This window comes from Ochotona princeps, chromosome 10 (assembly GCF_030435755.1).
Source record: "Ochotona princeps isolate mOchPri1 chromosome 10, mOchPri1.hap1, whole genome shotgun sequence".
NCBI lineage: Eukaryota > Metazoa > Chordata > Mammalia > Lagomorpha > Ochotonidae > Ochotona > Ochotona princeps.
This window is the reverse complement of record NC_080841.1, coordinates 50,092,848-50,111,510: the sequence shown is the minus strand read 5'-3', so window position 1 is coordinate 50,111,510 and position 18,663 is coordinate 50,092,848. Positions and strand designations below refer to the sequence as shown.

The 18,663-nt window shown below is 38.2% G+C and overlaps 1 protein-coding gene across 3 annotated transcripts in view; it reads left to right on the top strand.

The window, feature by feature from the left end:
• AKT3 (AKT serine/threonine kinase 3) overlaps window positions 1-18,663 on the top strand; it is a 261,075-nt gene that overhangs the window by 129,848 nt on the left and 112,564 nt on the right. For all 3 annotated transcript variants that reach the window (XM_058669410.1, XM_058669411.1, XM_058669412.1), the window contains exon 3: window positions 9,579-9,704. In XM_058669410.1, the coding sequence (XP_058525393.1) occupies window positions 9,579-9,704 (126 nt within the window). The remainder of the gene's footprint in view (window positions 1-9,578; window positions 9,705-18,663) is intronic.

The following is an 18,663-nucleotide window of genomic DNA, read 5'->3' as shown; positions in this document are numbered from 1 at the left end:
AAGCTACTTTTTAAATTAAAAAAAGAGAGAGAGAGAAATTGGTTTCCCATCTGTTGATTACTCCTCAGATGCTATTGACAGCCCAGGATGAAGCCAAGATCTAGGAACTCCAACCTTTCCATATGAGTTGCAGGAACTCGAGTAAACTTGAGGCATTCTCTGGTGCCACATGGCACTCATTAGCAGGAAGCTGGATTGGAATTAGAGGCAGGATACATACTCCATCACTCTGACATGGAATCCCAAATGCCAGCCTAACCACTCTGTATCATAACCACCCAAAAGCTGCCATTGTTTGGTTTAAACCTACTGTCGGAAAATTCTTAAACTATTTGTATTTTCTTTATTTGTATAACGCATTCATGCATATTAATTACTAAAATAATTAAGAGATAACTAAGACTTAAGCACTTTTCTTTGGGCACTAATATCATTCTAATACCTTAGCTCTCTCTATCCTGAATTAGAAAGAAAAATATTAATCAAATTAATGCTGTGTTTTGATAATAGTTGGCCAACTATCATTAAGATAGTCACAAGTTTTATAAAACAGATTTAACTAAAGTGACTTTTTTTTGACCAATGGGGTAAATTTCTTGTTGTCTTATATAGATATTCCTGAATAAGTGCAAAATTGATTATTATCATAATTGACAGTAATTCCATTTAAGCACAAAATCTAACAATTTTTACATGCTGCCCAATGATGTTCTGAGTGTTTTAATATTATGTTCTTAAAAACATCCTTTAGGGAGAGATTATTATAATGACCAAGTAGAAGAAGAAAGTGAACTGTAGAGAGATGAAGTTTGTGCAGTTAGTAAATGGTACAGTTGAGATTCCAGAGTCCTTGCTTGGAAATACTACGTTCCTGTGCCTGGGGATTGCAGGGATGATGTGGAGTAGCACTACTGAAGCCTGATTTAAGAAATGTGTTGACTTCATTCATATCCATCACCATAATGTGATGCACCTTTTATTACAAAAATTAACATTTCTTTGAAATACAGTGTATTATGTTCTAAAAATGTGATCACATATATTAGCAATGACAATATGACCAACATTTTTGCATAAGTATGAATGGTTCTATTAATGAAGAGTTTTTCCACTAACATATTAAGTGTACATGTCATGCAGTGTTTTCAAATATGCACAAAGATATTACTACTTTTTTTTAGAGCCTGGATTGTGTTTAAACATAGAAATAGCATATAAGACAATTTGGTATTCTCAGGAAAGCTAATCTACTCATTGTTTTGGCCTCATGATAAAACAGTAGTACTTCTTTGTGGCAAACATGGTGTCTTCAAAAAGAAGATGCATATTCTGAAAAGACTCTATCATGAATTAAATCTTTTCAAATAAGCTTATCTTGTAAATGTATATATTTTAGAGACAGAGAGAAGAAGACAGAGAGATCCTACCAGCTGGTCTGCCCTCCAGATGCACAGACCAATTGGTGTTGGATACCAGACACTCAGTTATTGAGCCTGGACTTTTTCCTCCCAGGGTCTGCCTTTTCAGGAATCTAGAATCAGGAGCTAGAGCTGTCTATCAAATCTTGCTACTCTGGTGGAACATGGGCTACCTGATTTCTAACCTGTTAGCCAAGTGCCTGTCCCTAAACGTCCCTAAACTTACCTTTTAATTTTTTTCATGAGCTGTTTGAAGTACCCTCCTACATGTAAAAACATGCACCTTTTCCTATGAAGTGAATAGGTTCTGAAGCCTGAGTTCTCTCAAGTGTGAGTATCCATTGGTAACTTAAGAAGGTATGTTACCATGTCACCTGTGTTGATTAGAAAACTCAGAATTTTCATTTGCTTGCTAACTAGTTGCTTACTAACTGTAGCTATTGGCAGTTACCTTATTGTTCACCTTAGAAAAATAGCGTATCTTAAAAAATGATAGCTATATGTTTTGTCTAGTTCTAAATAATCAGTGTATCAAGAGGTTTGTGAAAAGCAATGCTGTGGTTATAGATTTCTTTTCATTTGGGTTGCACGTGTATTTGTTTTCATAACATCTGAACTAATTCACCTACTTTAGCATACTCAATGACAGTTGAGGTTGGGTCTTCTATAAATGAAAGATCATTCCCATAGTATTTTCAGTCAGTATATGCTTCCTGTGATATCTGGATTTCTACCTTTTATGACGTTAGAGGAAGGAATAGGTTCTTTCTGGAATAACAGCTAGCTATAAAGTAAAACCAGTATTCATTACCATAATCCATTTGTGAGGATGCAGGCCGAAATTATTTCTAGAGGTCTTATCTGTTTGCATGTCTGAACAAATCTAGACTTCTTGTCGTTATTTAGATGAATGACCAGTCTCACATTTTAATTTGTTTTCAGTCCATAGAAAAATACCCTGGGGGGGGGGGGGAATCCCAGTCTATATGAAACTGCACCACATAATTAAAAAATTCAATATATATATGTGTGTGTGTATGTATCTATATACATACATATATATGTAAATATATAAAGGAAAAATACCTCTAACTCCATTTTTGGCAAGGTCTGATGTTGTTGTCTTTTAAATAATCCAGATGTGATTCTCAGTCAAGTGTTAATGACAATAAAATAAATTCAGCATATGTGGACCAATTTTATAAAAGTAAAATTGAAGTAAAAAATAAGTAAAAATGCACTTTGACATTAGGTGAACAGTAGAAAATGAACCCTGAGTCTAAATTTAAACTGTATTCTATTTCAGATTATTATTAAATTAAACCTGAGAGTCAAATAGTCAAATAGAAGTTTGTTTTGGTGACCAACTGGGAAAATCCAGAATGCTCTTTTATGGCGGCCATTTACTCAAAGGCTACTGAGATTGTTTGTTTCGCTAAATTATAGAGGTGTGAGCATGTGATGTAATAGTTAAGATGCCAGCTAAGATACCTATATTCCATGTTGGAGTGCCTGGATTCCAATACCAGCTCTGCTGTTATTTCCAGCCTCTTGCTAGTGTGCTTCTCAGATAGTTGGGTACCTGTCCTGGATTGAGTGTTTTGTTCTTGGCTTAGGCCTGACCTCTGCTGGCTGTAAGGAGCATTCTGGCGGGAGGGAAGTGAGTCAGCGCAAGTGAGATCTCTGTCTGTCTGTTGGTCTGTCTACCTTTTCAATCATTAAAATTTTTAAAAATTCATAGGAACTGCAGTATTAAGTAAAGTGAGAAAGTTGGCAGATGTCTGGAATCTGAAGTCATAACTAAGTAAAACTGTGAACTCTGGAAAACAGTCTCTTCCAAATCCACAATTCGCAAATAGGATTCTTTACCATTTATAGAAGTGATGTGGATTTTTCCCTTTGCATTCAGAAGGTGTTAACCAAGTCTGAATATCTCCTCTGCCAAGAATGTAATGAATCAGTAGGGTTTTTTTTTTCCCTCCCCCACCTCATTTGGGGGGAGGGGTTAGTATGTATAAAACGGCCTTTGGTTATAGTACTGTAAGCTATGTTTGTTTCCCAGGGCTGCTCCTAGCAAATTACAACAGAGTAGGTGGTGGTCTACATCAACAAAAATATATTCTCTCACAGCTCTAAGAGGCCAGGTTAGAAATCAGGATGTCTACAGAGATACACTCTGTGGCAGGGCTTAGGGAAGAATACATTTCTTGCCACATCTAGCTTTTGATGGCTTTAGATGTGCTTTATTCATGGTGCATAATTCCGGGCTTCCCTACTACTTTCCTCCAGATATCTATCTTTTTTTATTTTTCAGATGTCTATCTTACATGGACATTTGTAATTGGATTTAGGGCTTAGCAGGATGATCCAAGAAAAGCACATCTTCTCAAAATCCTTAACAATTTTTAAAAGATTTATTCTTATTGGAAAGTCAGAAATACAGAGAGGAGGAAAGACAGAGAGGAAGATCTTCCATTTGTTAACTCACTCTACAAGTGGGTTCAACAGCTGGAGCTGAGCCGATCCAAAGCCAGGAGCCCAAAGGCTCTTCTGGGACTCCCACACAGGTGTAGGGTCCCAAGCTTTGAGCCATCCTTGACTGCTTTCTCAGGCCACAGCAGGGAGCTGAATGGGAAGGACCGCTGGGACAGGAAATCGGTTTCCATATGGGATATTGGTACATGCAAGGTGAGGACTTTAGTCACTAGGCTACTCTGCCAGTCCCCAAAGGCCGTAACAATTTTTGCTATAGAAAATAATATTTTAAATAGTCATATAATCTTCACAAATTCCAGGGAGTAGAATGAATACATCCTTTGAAGGCACACTGTTTAGTTCACAAAAATGCCTTGTTGCGAAATATCATACACCATTTCTGTTTGCAGTGGACCCTTACACATCAGTGGTCCCGTAAGATTATACTGGAGCTGGAAAATTCTTATTGCACAGTGATGTTACTCTCTTGCTGTTGTAACACAACACAGTCCTCACATGCTTACAGTGATGCTTCTGTGAACAGACCTTCTGAGGTGCCTGTTACGTTAAAGCTGATGTACATCTATAGCTAATGCTGGGAAGCAAATGACTACTAATGGTTTTTCTATTTACTATACTGTACTTTCTGTCATTTCTTTAGTGTACTGCTTCTGTTTACATAGACAAAGCTTACTATAAAGCTATGTAAAAGCATAGGCATATGCACTGTGTGTTTACCATGTGTCTTAATTGCGTTACTTCATTTGGGCTTGTGTATCAAGCACAGCCCCAGGAGCAGTAGGCTGATACCACACAGCCTACGTGTGTAATGGGTCATAGCACTTACGGCTGTGTAAGTGCGCTCTGTGATGTTCATGCTACAACAGAATTGCCTAGCTGTACTTTTATCACAACATGGCCTTATCATTATAGGCCATGCATGTTTTGATATTGGTAACAGTATAATTCAAAGTGTATATAATTTGTAGACAATGAAGAGGAAAAAAGAGGTGGAAGTAGGCATTGTGGTAGAGACCCTCGGGAAGAGGTTGTGTAGGAAGTCTTCACTGCAGTGGCTACTGAAGGTTTATCACAGTCCGTGCAAAATTTGGAGATGCTTTGATGGATGTCTGGAGGGCAGTCTCCTTGAAAGAGTTGATATGAAGTACAAATGCTCTCTTTTTGTTGAAATTTTGTATTAGAACCAGGCTGTCATTTAAATTAGTTGAAAATTAAGCTTTAAATGTAAAAATATGGGTAGTTTATGTATCAAGCATTAATTTCAGGGACAAGTATTCTGTTTAGATTGTGAGATTATGGTTGACTTTGAGCACTCTGTCTTAACAAGATTGGTTGCAGAGGGTTCCCTTCATTATGGACACCCAGTCCCACAAAAGCCATGACTATCCATGTTTTTAGAATAACCTGATACCCTGTCTTAGGTGACTTCTCACTGTTAGCTCCTGGGCTCGTGAATAGGATGTTCAGTTTTTCATGGTCAGCTGAGCAAAGACTTGGAATATAGTAAGGCAATAACTTGGCACCCCTTGGCCTCAGGATCAATTCTACTTCCTTATTTTGTTACCCACCTTCACAGTCTTCTACCAGGGTGTTACTGGTGGGTTTTATTTATTTATTTTTTTTATGCTGGAAACCATTTACTGTTCTGTATTGGGTCTGAAAGATGGCAAGAAAGCTTACTTTTCTGTTTTATTCGTTAATGAATGTACAACCTCTGTGAGTCACATTCTTGTAGAGATGAAATAATCCCTCTGTTCCACTTTTTTGAAATGGAAAAATGAATATTTGATTAGGTAAACAAACATGTTTCCTATGAATTTTACTTCACAAGTTTAGTGAGAGCCTGTAAAAAAACTTCTCTTTTCCAGAAATTATTTAATGCCCTTCTCCAAATGTTTAGTTGGAATCTGAAATCCTCGTGTGATCCTGCATTCAATCCCATGAAGTTAGAGACTGTTGTCTCAGCTGGGATGGCACCTAACTGTGGCACCTAGAACAAATTAAACAAGTAAATGAATGTGAGCTGTTTCTTCAGAAATCCCATATTGTAGAAAAAATACCAAGATAACCTCAAGGGGTTCAGGAGTCTTCACTGGAAGTTTGAGATTCAGTTCTGCTTTAGTTTTACAGTACAATTATTGAATCAACTCAGTTATTAATGAAATTTTATGAGAAATATTTTTTATAGCCAGAAAGGAAGTTTTGACTTACCCGTTTTTCTTCTGTATAAGTATCTCACACTCACTATAATGTATTTTATTTAAAAGATGTAGAATAAATTCATTGGTAAGGAATGTTTTGCAACCAGAATTCTACTTTATACCCACATATAATATTTTAAATTTAGTAAGCTGTGCTTAACAAAAAATGCATGATTGTGTGGTGATGTCTTTGTATCTTTCATGTCTAAGAATGTAAATATTTAAGCTGAAGAGAAATTAAAAATAAAATTTTGACATTTATTTTCATGTCACAAGTTGGTATATTTAGTACCATTTGAAAAGGAGAAATAGTTATGTTTTTAAATGAATTTTTCTCAAAGTTGGTGTCATCAAATTATTATTACTTAAGTTGATCTATTAGCTTTTGTTTGCTTTAAAACACTTGCAGAGAGCTTCTTGGTGGAAAAAAAAAACAATTTGGCATATCGTTTATAGGTTCACGGTCAGAGACTGGGAGACCCTAGTAGTGTGTCATCTGAGACAAGGGAGTGCAAGGAGGAGCAGCACGTGCGGAGCCAGGGAGCACGGAAGCTAGGCCCAGCCTACTGTGGGAACTGCTGTCCGAGGCCAGCCCCCTGACCCACATATCTGCCAGCTTCCTAGATGTTGTAATTAGAACAAATTTCTGCCTGCAGTCTATTAACTTTTAGTGCGGGAGTTTCAAGGCCAAGCTCCCAGTACACGGTCTTAAAGGTTACTGTTTAAATTCTATTTTTTGTGAACTTTTTGTAACATGCTTGTATTAAGACAAAAAGATGTGCAATGATGTCAAGCACTGCCATTCTCCTCACTATTCTTGTTTCTGAGAATAGTTTCCATAAAACCTTTGTTTTGATGCAGTGAATTTATTTTTTTTAAATGTTTCTTCTTCTTTTTTTTTAAGATTTATTTTATTTTTATTACAAAGTCAGATATGCTGAGAGGAGGAGAGATAGAGAGGAAGTGGAGCTGCCGGGATTAGAACCCGTGGCCATATGGGATCAAGGTGAGGACCTTAGCCACTAGGCTACGCCGCCGAGCCCGATGCAGTGTTTAATAAAAACTGAGTTTCCTGATTTTTTTTTTTTAAAGATTTATTTACTTATTTATTTTGGAAAGTCAGATATACATTGGAGAGACAGAGAGGAAAATCTTCCGTCCTATGGTTCACTCCCTAAGCGGCCACAACGGCTGGAGCTGAGCCAATCCTAAGCCAGGAGCCAGGAGCTCTTCCGGGTCTCCAATGTGGGTGCAGGGTCCCAAGGTTTTTTTGGGCCGTCCACGTCTGCTTTTGCATGCCACAGGCAGGGAACTGGACGGGAATCAGGGCTGCTGGGTTTAGAACCGGGACCATATATGATCCCAGTGTGTTCAGGGAGAGGACTTTAGCCACTAGGCTATTGCACAGGGCCCGAGTTTCCTTATTTTCAATTAATACAGTTAACACAGATCTAAGTCTATGTAAGCAAGAATTCTCAGTAGTTCTTATGGGTATAAAGAGAATCCGAGATAAGTAGAGAATTGAGAATTACTGATTGAGGGAAATGATTCTATACCTGAAATATATGTTGGAGAGAATACATTTTATGGTAGGAGACTTGACCTATACATAGTAAGCAGTCACAGGATATTTGTTATCAGGAAAGTGAAAACCCAAGTGGTGCATTTCTAGATAGGATTCATCTGGAAGTGGTGGATAGCTTGGGATGGAGAAAGGCATGTGAAGCGTGGAGAGGAACTAACTGAAGGGCTTTGTTTAGTCTTAAAGTGAGAGAGTTGTAAAGGCAACTTTGTCATAGTTGCTGATGGAATAGGAAGAATTTAACTGTGACATTTGAGCTTGGTCTAAGGGTGTCATTTGTAGAGAAAATTGAAGTATTTATCAGTATTTTTGTGTTTGGGACCAGCACCATGGCCTAGTAGACTAAGCTTTTGCTTGCTGTGTTGACATTCCATATGGGTACTACTTTGTGTCCCAACTATTCTACTTCTGATCCAGTTCCCTGCTTGTGACCTGGGAAAACAGTGGAGAATGACCTAAGTACCTGGGGCTCCTGCATCCATGTGGGAAACCCAGAAGAAGCTCCTGGCTCCCAGCGTCAGATTGGCTCAGCCTCAGCTGTTGCAGCCGATCAGCTACTGAACCAGCAGATGAAGAAAATCTGTCTCTTCTCGCTGTAACTCTTTCAACTAAAAATGAATGAGTATTTAAAAAGCACTTTTTTGTGGTTTTTGCCATTATACATTTGAGGTTTAATTACCTGGTAGATCTATCCAGCAGAGAAGTGGAAAATGAGACCAGATAGCTTTCTAATTACTACAATATCCTGACATAATTGATTGCTTAAAATCAGGAGTCGTCCTTTATAATGATAAGCAAATGGTAAATGGTGTTTTGCTTAAAAAAAAAAAAATGTATTGGGCCCGGCGCCATGGCCTACCCGCTAAAGTCCTCGCCTTGACCGCCCCAGGATCCCGTATGGGTGCTGGTTCTAATCCTGGCAGCTCCACTTCCCATCCAGCTCCCTGCTTGTGGCCTGGGAAAGCAGTCGAGGACGGCCCAATGCCTTGGGACCCTGAACCCGCGTGGGAGACCCGGAGGAGGTTCCAGGTTCCCGGCTTTGGATCGGCGCAGCGCCAGCCGTTGCGCTCACCTGGGGAGTGAACCATAGGACGGAAGATCATCCTCTCTGTCTCTCCTCCTCTCTGTATATCTGACTTTGTAGTGGAATAAATAAATCTTTAAAAAAAAAGTGTTATGTTGACTAGGTAATCACCTGCATCAAAATCTGGTTAAGTATACCTTTGTTGACTGAGAAGCATGGCACTGTAGCGTGGGCCTTTAACAGTTAGGTTTGTGTGTATTTGTTGGGGAAAATTCTGAAGTCCTATTAACCCATGTTGTTTCACTTCTTGACTGACTAACAGCAAGGGGTGAAGGTGATTTTTTTCCCCTCAAGAGTGATAAAGGGTTTTCTGAGCAAGTTATAACCCACACTTGATGAAAATAAACATTTTTTGAAAAGTGACACAGCCAATGGTGCAGGGAATAGAACCATTATTTTTTTTCCTTTTAAAAATGTTTTCTTCTTGAGAATTATTGATACTCCGGATAATGCATTTAGGGCTTTTAAAAACAGCTGAAAATGTACTCCCATCTGAATAAGTGGAAAAAAATGAACAAAATGTGCACTCAAATGAGTGATTTTCAGAAGGAATAATGCTGCAAATGAATTATCAAAGTGTGAAGTCATTAAAGACAAAACATGTTTGGATGTTAACTGAATCTCAATTGTAGGTTTTTGTATTTTCTTTTGTAAGTAAGTTAAAAGCAAATTGCTTAACTGAAGTTTTGGAGGCCAGTGTTGTAAGACATATATTAATATTTATGCATAATTTATTTTTTGCATAAAAGCTGCTGTTGAGCTTTTTTAGTGTTAACATGCATGCTTTCCCCCTGTAGGAGAATATATAAAAAACTGGAGGCCGAGATACTTCCTTTTGAAGACAGATGGCTCATTCATAGGATATAAAGAGAAACCTCAAGATGTGGACTTACCTTACCCCCTCAACAACTTTTCAGTGGCAAGTAAGTTTATTATAATTGCTGATTGAGCATATTTATTTGTATGATTTTATATGTCAGACATTTGGAGATAAGGTGTATGGCAAGTCATGAAGAAGTTTGGGTTTGTGTTTAATAAGTTTCCAGTTTTGATGCAGAATTTAATTTTCTTAGCAAAGGAATTATAAAATGTGGTGTGATACAATGTGATATAACTTGATATTTTGAAAGTATACAACTTGAATGTAATAAATATAATTCCCCAAACATAACATGTCTAATTTTTTCTTATACACTGTAAGCAGACACCTTTGAACTTGGTTGCTAAATTGAAGTTGGCCATAAGATGTTGCAATACTTATTGTATTTCTAATCAATGTTTCCTATTGTAACGTTTTCTCCTTTGAGTGATTGTAGGTTGAGAAACAAGTTATTCAAATCTGAAACTATTCTGGGATGTTTATATTTGTAGTTAAATTTTATGCCTTTAAAGTCTTTATCAGAAATGTTTATAACTTATTTAGAAGTTTATTTGCTTGAACATAGTAGGAAATAAATTGACAGATAACAAGGGTGAAGATGGTGATGGTTGTTAGTGTGATCAACTCTTCAGACTGTTGAAACTTACTGATGAATCAATGCAAGGATCTTCTTATGCTAACTCAAAGTAAAGCATTTTAAAGGTTACTTTAAGTTAAAATAATTTGTATAAAAACTGCCTGTGCTTCTGAAATGGAAGTTTTAACTGGACAATATCCTTAACTTAGATTTTCATTATATGTTGCATATAACCACATTGGGAAAAGCTATGAGGGAAAATCGAAGCTGAACAAGATAACAAATAGTGATAAAACCCAAAAAATAGTAGTCCTTCAGTGTTTTAAAGAGTTCATTTTTATCACTGTAAGAGCCTATGTCTCTTTTATCTGGATAGTTCTGAACTGTAACCGATCTTAGCAGGTTGCAATACTGCTGGGAATAGCATCTTTTTTTTTTTCCCTTAAAGAAGTGAAACAATAAATGAAAAGGTTTGTACAGTTTTTTGACTGATAAATATAATGACTTTAAAAACAAGTTTAGCAGCCCTCTTATATTGGTAGACTCTTGTGGAGGTTTCTGCCTTTTTAAAAAGTGAGACCACTAAATGTATGTATTAGTTTAGGAACACATCTTTTCTGTTGCTAAAATGCTCAGTGGGTATTAATAACTTATCTTTCAGTAGAAATTATTTTTTAAAATCCTTTGTCAGTTGTATTTTGTATTGACTTTCAAAGCACATTTTCATTCTTAAAATCTTTGCTTTAAAGTGATAAAATTAGATTTTTTCATACGTTAGCTACACACGTTATTCTGTCCTAGTCAAAGGCAGTATTTGTCCATGTTGCTAGCAAACGCTATTGGTTTGTCTGAAATAATTTGTAAAAGTACAGAATTTCTGTATCTGCTGATCAAAATGCAGCATTTTTTGACCTTATGAAATTTCACACCCCAACAAGTTTTAAAGACATACTGTATGTCACAGTCTGCCAACATCTGCTCCAACACTTCCACTGGCAGAGGCTTAAGTAAATGTTGCATTCTTGGGGAGCGATCCTATTTAGTGACTGACAGGCAGTTTATCCATTAAATAAATATTAGTTGAGATCTGTAATATTTACCTAGGTAATCAAGTAGTTAGAAGCACTTGATTCATATTAATAAGTAAAGTTGTAGACTAGCTCCTTGTTTTTTTAGAAATAATGTTACCATGGATCTTACACTGAATAAATTATTATTCTTCAGACTTGACTTATCACAGTCTTAAATTCTATAAATAAGATTAACTGAAGAAATGAGAAGCAGATGAAGAAGTGGTTGAGGTTTCAGCTCTCCCACAGGCACGCACTGCGTCATCCTCTGAAGTGCTGTGATGCCTGATTCCTCCTTTAGTCTAATGCAAATGCTTAATTCAGTAGAATGCAAAAATTATTTTAGCCTCTGCCAGTCTGATTTCGTGAAGCTGACTTTGTGCAGGCCTCTGGAGTGAGGAGGAAGAAGCTAAACAAGTTAGATGATGAGGATGTTCCTGACAGAGGGTGACAGAGAATGTATTTATTATGTGATTAAGAGAAGGGATCATTTAGAGTAAGAAAAACTTATTTCACCAATATTTTCCCTTTTGCATAGCCACTTTTAGTGTATTAAAGAAAAAAGACTGCTTTACAAGGTGTTTCTAAGGTATGTTGGGAAATGGTTTGTATACTTACATCCTTTTGATAGCTACAGTCTGAATCCCTATTTATACACATGTAATCTATGTGGTTTTAATAACATATTATCAGAATAGGTTTCTTATACTGATGAAAAAAATAGAGTATGAAAATTAGAAGGGCTTTTAGAATTGATCTTTGCAGTTCCTTCCTGTCTAATTTAACATTTCTGGAAAGGTAGCCTACATATTTCTGCTTCTTGATCACTGCACCACAGATTCCTATCTTCCTCATCTGACTGAAACATTTTTGTAAAGTTCTCCAGTGACATCTTAATTTCTAATGGGGGCAATGAAATAGATTTTTTTCCATGTTAGGTACATGACTAGAAGTTCTTATAACAAAAAATATATTAGCAAGAGAAACACATACAAACTTAATTTTTAAAATGTTTATTAGTTTTACCCACTTGAAAGAACTGGGGATTGAGGGAAAATGTCTTCCATCTGCTGATTCACTCCCCAAATCCCTGCCACATCCAGGGCTGGGTCAGGCTGAAGCTAAGGGCAAGGAATTCCCTCTAGGTTTGCAGCTGCCTGAGTACCTGAACAGGCAGCTGGTGTCTCCCCGGATGTATTAGCAGGAGTCCTCATTGGAAATGGAGAAAGGACTCAGGATGTTGGCATCACAAAGGAAGGCTTGACCTACTCCACCACAAACATCTGTCCCTGCATATTTGTTCAACGTGAATTTTCCTTGACAGGCAGGCTTTAGAAGCGAAGACTCAAGGAAGCAAATAAGACGTGTGTTTTTATACTCAGCTTGATGGAAAGGGTGAAAATCACAGAGAGATACTGCTCAAAGGGATATCATATAGTGATAATAAATGGGGTAATTCTCTGGCCCATGGACATGTGTCTTAAAGACATTTGTCCAATGAGTATCTTGTGGCTTCTTTCAAGGGGCTTCAAGGGAAAGTCAGAACATGCTTGCATGGTTTTGTGACCTACTTGAATACTTGAGGGGAAGCAGGTGGGAGATAAGATTGACCTTCCTGCGTTTTCTGTTTTCTGAAATGCGAGGGCACCATTATTTGGAGAGAAATATGTATATAACCTTATCATTAAATCTAGTACACGTTTTTCAATTTGTCTTTGTCCTGAATTTCATCTGGATTGCGATTTATACTACTGATCATTTCTCTTCCTTGGGACAGTCATTCGCCTATTGTTGTGGGTCTCCTCCTCTGGTTTTTCTTTTTTTGCCTTGTACATAATTTTGGCATTTGTAAGGTTCTGGCAAGTATTCATCTCGCTTGGTACATTCTTCCTTGGTGTTCCCATTGATTTCCAAGGTTTCTTTTATAGCCTGTGTTTAGCTTACTTCTGCATGTCAGGCACATTAGGCTTGGCAGATCTCCTCAGCATTAGCTTATTATATACTCAGTTGACTACTAAACACAAATGCCTAGGTGTATTTCATATGTCGTAAGCTGAACTCAAGACCCTTTAGACTGTTTGTTCTTTGGCATTCAGAATCTCAGTTCTGTCTGAGTAGAAATCTTAATTCATTGCATGCCCTGCTTCTCTTCCTGTCTTCAGCCCATTTCTAGTCCCTTTCTAGTCTTGCTGATTTTGCTTCTTATTTCTTGACCCCATTGTGTCCTTGCCATAATCAGTCTAGAGTAAGCAAACATTGTGTCTGCCATAGATTCTAACTTGTTTCTCTGCTTCTACTTTGTGTAACTCATATTCTGCCTTCACATGGCTGTCAAACTGATCTTTCTAAAATTATACCCTAACTGTGTCATCCCCTTGAAAGCCGTGTCTTGGATCTTCATTGCTTACTGGATAAAGTCCAGCTTCCTTAATGTATCATACAAGAAGCTCTTCATTCTAGCCTCTACTCCCTGCTTGTGCTCACTCCCTTGTGCTCTGCTCTGCTTTTGTGCTTCAGCAGTGCTGAACTCTTTATAATTCCCTGTACATCCTGTCACTTTCCTGCAAGGACCCTTGGTTTATGCTGTTGCCTCTTAAGTGGAATATTCTTCCATGTTTGCCTGGATTGTTTCTTTCATCGAAGATTTGGTTCAGATTTACATCCCCATGCCCATTCTTTGTTAAGTTACTTCTCTGTCCTTTTCGTAACTGTTATTTTATAATCATTATGTTGCTTCTTGGTCATATCATTCATGTATGTATCATGCACAAATGTATGATTTTAAGAAAAAGCTAAGTCTTACTCTTGTTCTTTTTTAAAGATTTGTTTATTTATTAGGAAGTCAGAGTTAAGGAGAGTGGGAGAAAGGCAGACCTTCATTTGCTGGTTTACTCCCTGGCTGGCCACGAGATCCAGGAATGGCCAGGCCAAAGTCAGAACTTCTTCCAGATCTCCCATGTGGGTGACTGGAGCCTTAACACTTGGACCAGCTTCTGCTGCTGCTTTTCCCAGGCCATTAGAAGGGAACTGGATCAGAAGCTGAGCAACTGAGACACAAGCTGGTGCTTATATGGGATGATGGCATCACAGGTATTGACTTTACCTGCAATGCCACCATGCCATCTCCTGGTGTAGGCATTTGCCCGGTTTCTCAAAAGACCTTGTTCTGTGCCACAAGTAGGAGGGCAAGCAGTTCTTTGCTGAAGAGGCAAAACGTAAGGAGTGGCCTCACTTTGTATCAACCTACTCTTGTGATAATTGATTCAGTCATGTGAAAGAACTCACTCAGTATGGTGAGAATTAACCCAGATCTGGGAGAGCAGCATTATTCTGTTATTCATCAAGTTGTGGGTCCACTTCTTTGTGAGAAACCAAAGCCCTCTTTGGAAATAGCTCGCACACAGAGTAATTTTTTTTTATAAGATTGATTTTATTTTTTTGAAAGGCAGAGTGACACAGGGGGTGCGGGTAGAGATAGACACAGAGAGAGAGACAGCTTCCATCTGCTAGTTTACTCTCTAAATGGTCATAATAGCTGGTGCTGGGCCAGGCTGAGGCTAGGAGCCCAGAACTCCATCTGATCTGCTACAGTGGTGGCAGGGTCCCAAACTCTTGGACCATTTTCTGTTGCTTTCCCAAGTGCTTTGGCAGGGAGCTGGATCAGAAACAGAGCAGCTGGGTCTTAACTGGTGCTCATATAGGATGCTGGTGTGTAAGGCATAGGCTGATGCTGCTGCACGACAATGTAGGCTCCACACAAAGTTATTTTCTAGTAGCAAAAATGTGACCCCAGAAGGTCACTTTACAAGCAGATTCTCAGGTCTGTTGAAGCCGCCTGTTTCCTTGATTGAAGCGTTTGGGCCTAATAGACAACTTTTGATGAAATACTTTTTGTGTTCCTCTTATCAGAGGTAGGGGTTCTTCTCAAACTCTTGCTTTGTGGGTTATAATTCTGTTCCTCATGATGGTGCTCTTAGCACCTAATCACCTCTTAAAGGCCCTGCCTCCCAAGTGGCTGTCAAATTTCCATATGTATTTCAGGGGAGGATGGCAGGAGCAGGCAATCTGTTGAAATCATGGAAAGATTAAAACTCAAACCTGTACATTACCTATCATTCAATATAGTTTCCTGTACTGTGATGTGTACGCTAGATATAGAGCTGTGATATTTGATTTGTGGTTGCAGTCCCAATTTTTAAATTAATAAGTCTCATTTTACATGAAAAATAGAAATTCTCCAAATCCTACGAAATGTTGATAGTAACATTTGGCCTTTATCCTTTGGCTGGGTTGCTGATTTTGTTTTATGGCTTTTCACTTGAGGGAATGTACAGTAACTATAATACAAGCTGTCATATCCAGATGTAAAAATATAATACAGTATTCATCTCTATTTTCAAATCAGAGATGGACTCCCAATGAAACTATTAAATATATCTTGGCAATAAGCTGATGGATTCTCTGCCATTATCCATATCTGCCATGTCAGGATACATTTAAATAGCAGAAAGATGAACTTATGATTACTTATGAAGGACTATACTATTGTAATAATATAGGGAAATTAGTGGGGGGAGCAGATTTGGGCATGGGGAAGGGAAATCCCAGAGCCTATGGAACTGTATCATAAAATAATTTTTTTTTAAAGATTTATTAATTTTATTACAGCCAGATATACAGAGAGGAGGAGAGACAGAGAGGAAGATCTTCCGTCCGATGATTCACTCCCCAAGTGAGCTGCAATGGGCTGATGCGCGCCGATCCGAAGCCGGGAACCTGGAACCTCTTCCAGGTCTCCCATGGGGGTGCAGTGTCCCAATGCATTGGGCCGTCCTCAACTGCTTTCCCAGGCCACAAGCAGGGAGCTGGATGGGAAGTGGAGCAGCTGGGATTAGAACCGGCACCCATATGGGATCCCGGTGCGTTCAAGGCGAGGACTTTAGCGGCTAGGCCACGCTGCCGGGCCCCATAAAATAATTTTTAAAAAAGATATAAAAAACAAACAAAAAATAGAAGCACATATCCATGTTGTTACTTAAATGTTTTCTACTAATGTTGCTTTAGTGGAATGATATTTTACCCTGCTTCTATTTTTAGATTTGAATGTAAATTATTTAAAATTAAAGAAATTAAATATTAAAAAACTATGTGGAATAATTTAAATATTCTAAATGTAGTGCTGTAGACATGTAAATAAAAATAAAGTCTTTCAAAATTTTATCAGAGTTATGATGTGATAACTTTCTTGAAATAATCTGTGCACAGGAAATATACTTTTTTTGGTTGAAAAATGGTCGAAGATTTAGACATTTTAAATGTCCATCTGTAAAAGATTTTTAACAAAGGAGTCCATCTATGCATTAGTCTTGATTTCTAACCGTTATACAACTGCCTGCTTCTCTTTGAATTTAGTGGCTTGCTCATTGCCAAAGTGTAAATTATTCCTCTGCAGAAGACATGAGCACTTTACCCGTGTGTCTTGGGGTGCATACTGCTTACAATGGGAAAGAAAAGCACCAGCATGCATCCCAGGAAACTCTAAGAATTCTCCCTTATTCTCTGCCATGTCAAATTGGCCCACCTTGACGGTATCCTTTTCGTCTTTGAAACCTTTTTCGGTCTGTTCTATTAAAAATGGGCCAGTATGCATTTATTAGAATGAAAGATTTATTCTGTAACCTATTTTTTCATGGAAATAAGAAAATTATTGGTCTTAAACCTCTAAAAAGACATTTATCCCTAAGTATTAGATTCAGATGCTTAAATATATTGAAAATAAATCAGTTGATTCCTGTTAAAACTTCCACTGAAGATATGTAGAGATAGAAAAAATTATGAATTCTTACTCTAACTTAAGATAATAATTCTATAGCAACCATAAACCAATGTTAATGTGTGATAAAATTACATGTGAATTGTAAGAGAGCAGACTAACTTCTAAAATTTTTTTAATCATTTTACTCACACTGAAGGGAATGTGTAATACAGGTTTTATTTATAGAAATTCATCAATGCCTCTAGAAGACATTTGTATAGAATAATTGGAAGTAACATGGCATTGATTGCCGAGATGAATAAGGAAGCAATAGGTAAAGGTAAGGTAGGTAAGAATTTATGTGAGAGCTGAGACTGCACTATGCCCTGAAGGATGTATGGTGTGTACTTTACTTTTTACAAAAAAATTATTTTTACTGAAAAGTCAGATATATAGGGAGGAGGAAGAGAGAGAGAGAGTTATTTTACGTCAACTGGTTCACTCCCCAAGTGGCTGCAATGGCTGGAGCTAAGCTGATCCAAAGCCAGGAGCCAGTAGTTTCTTCTGGGTCTCCCACACCAGTGCAGGGTCCTAAGGCTTTGGACCATCCCCTACAGCTTTCCCATGCCACAAGCAGGGAACTAAATGGGAAGTGGAGCAGCCAGGATTAGAACTGGCACCCATATGGGATGTTGATTTGTTTTTGTTGTTTTTTAAAGATTTATTTTTATTACAAAGTCAGATATACACAGAGGAGGAGAGACAGAGAGGAAGATCTTCCGTCCGATGATTCACTCCCCAAGTGAGCCGCAATGGGCCAGTGCGCGCCAATCCGATGCCGGGAACCAGGAACCTCTTCCAGGTCTCCCACACGGGTGCAGGGTCCCCCAAAGCCTTGGGCCGTCCTCGACTGCTTTCCCAGGCCACAAGCAGGGAGCTGGATGGGAAGTGGAGCAGCTGGGATTAGAACCGGCGCCCATATGGGATCCCGGTGCGTTCAAGGCGAGGACTTTAGCTGCTAGGCCACGCTGCCGGGCCCATATGGGATGTTGATGCATGCAAGGTGAGGACTTTAGCCACTAGGCTACTGTGCGAGGCCCTGTACTGCATTTCTTGGCCCATATCTTGCACGTATTGGTGCAAAGATCTGTAAGGATGCCATATTTTCAAGCAACAGTGAATTCAGTCTAAACAATAGAATTCACATTCTTTTCTTTCTTTTTTTTTAATATATATTTTTATTAATTACATTGCATTATGTGACACAGTTTCATAGTCTTTGGGATTCCCCCAACCCCTTCCTGTACCCTATCCTCATGGTGGATTCCTCCACCTTGTTGCTGTATTACAAGAATTCACATCCTAATATATAATCCGTTCTGTAAGGAAATTCCTTGGTTAGGCCTATGACAATGTAATTTAATGCAGAAATAGCAATAATTAATCTTGTATTTGAGGCTACTCCAAATACCTCTACTTTGGGTGCAAAAAACCAGAACAAAACAAAACAAAAAAGCCTGCAAAACCTCACACTACACAGAAGCACTTACTACAAAATCTGCACTTTTCCCAAGAATCCCTGGCATAGAATATCTTCAGA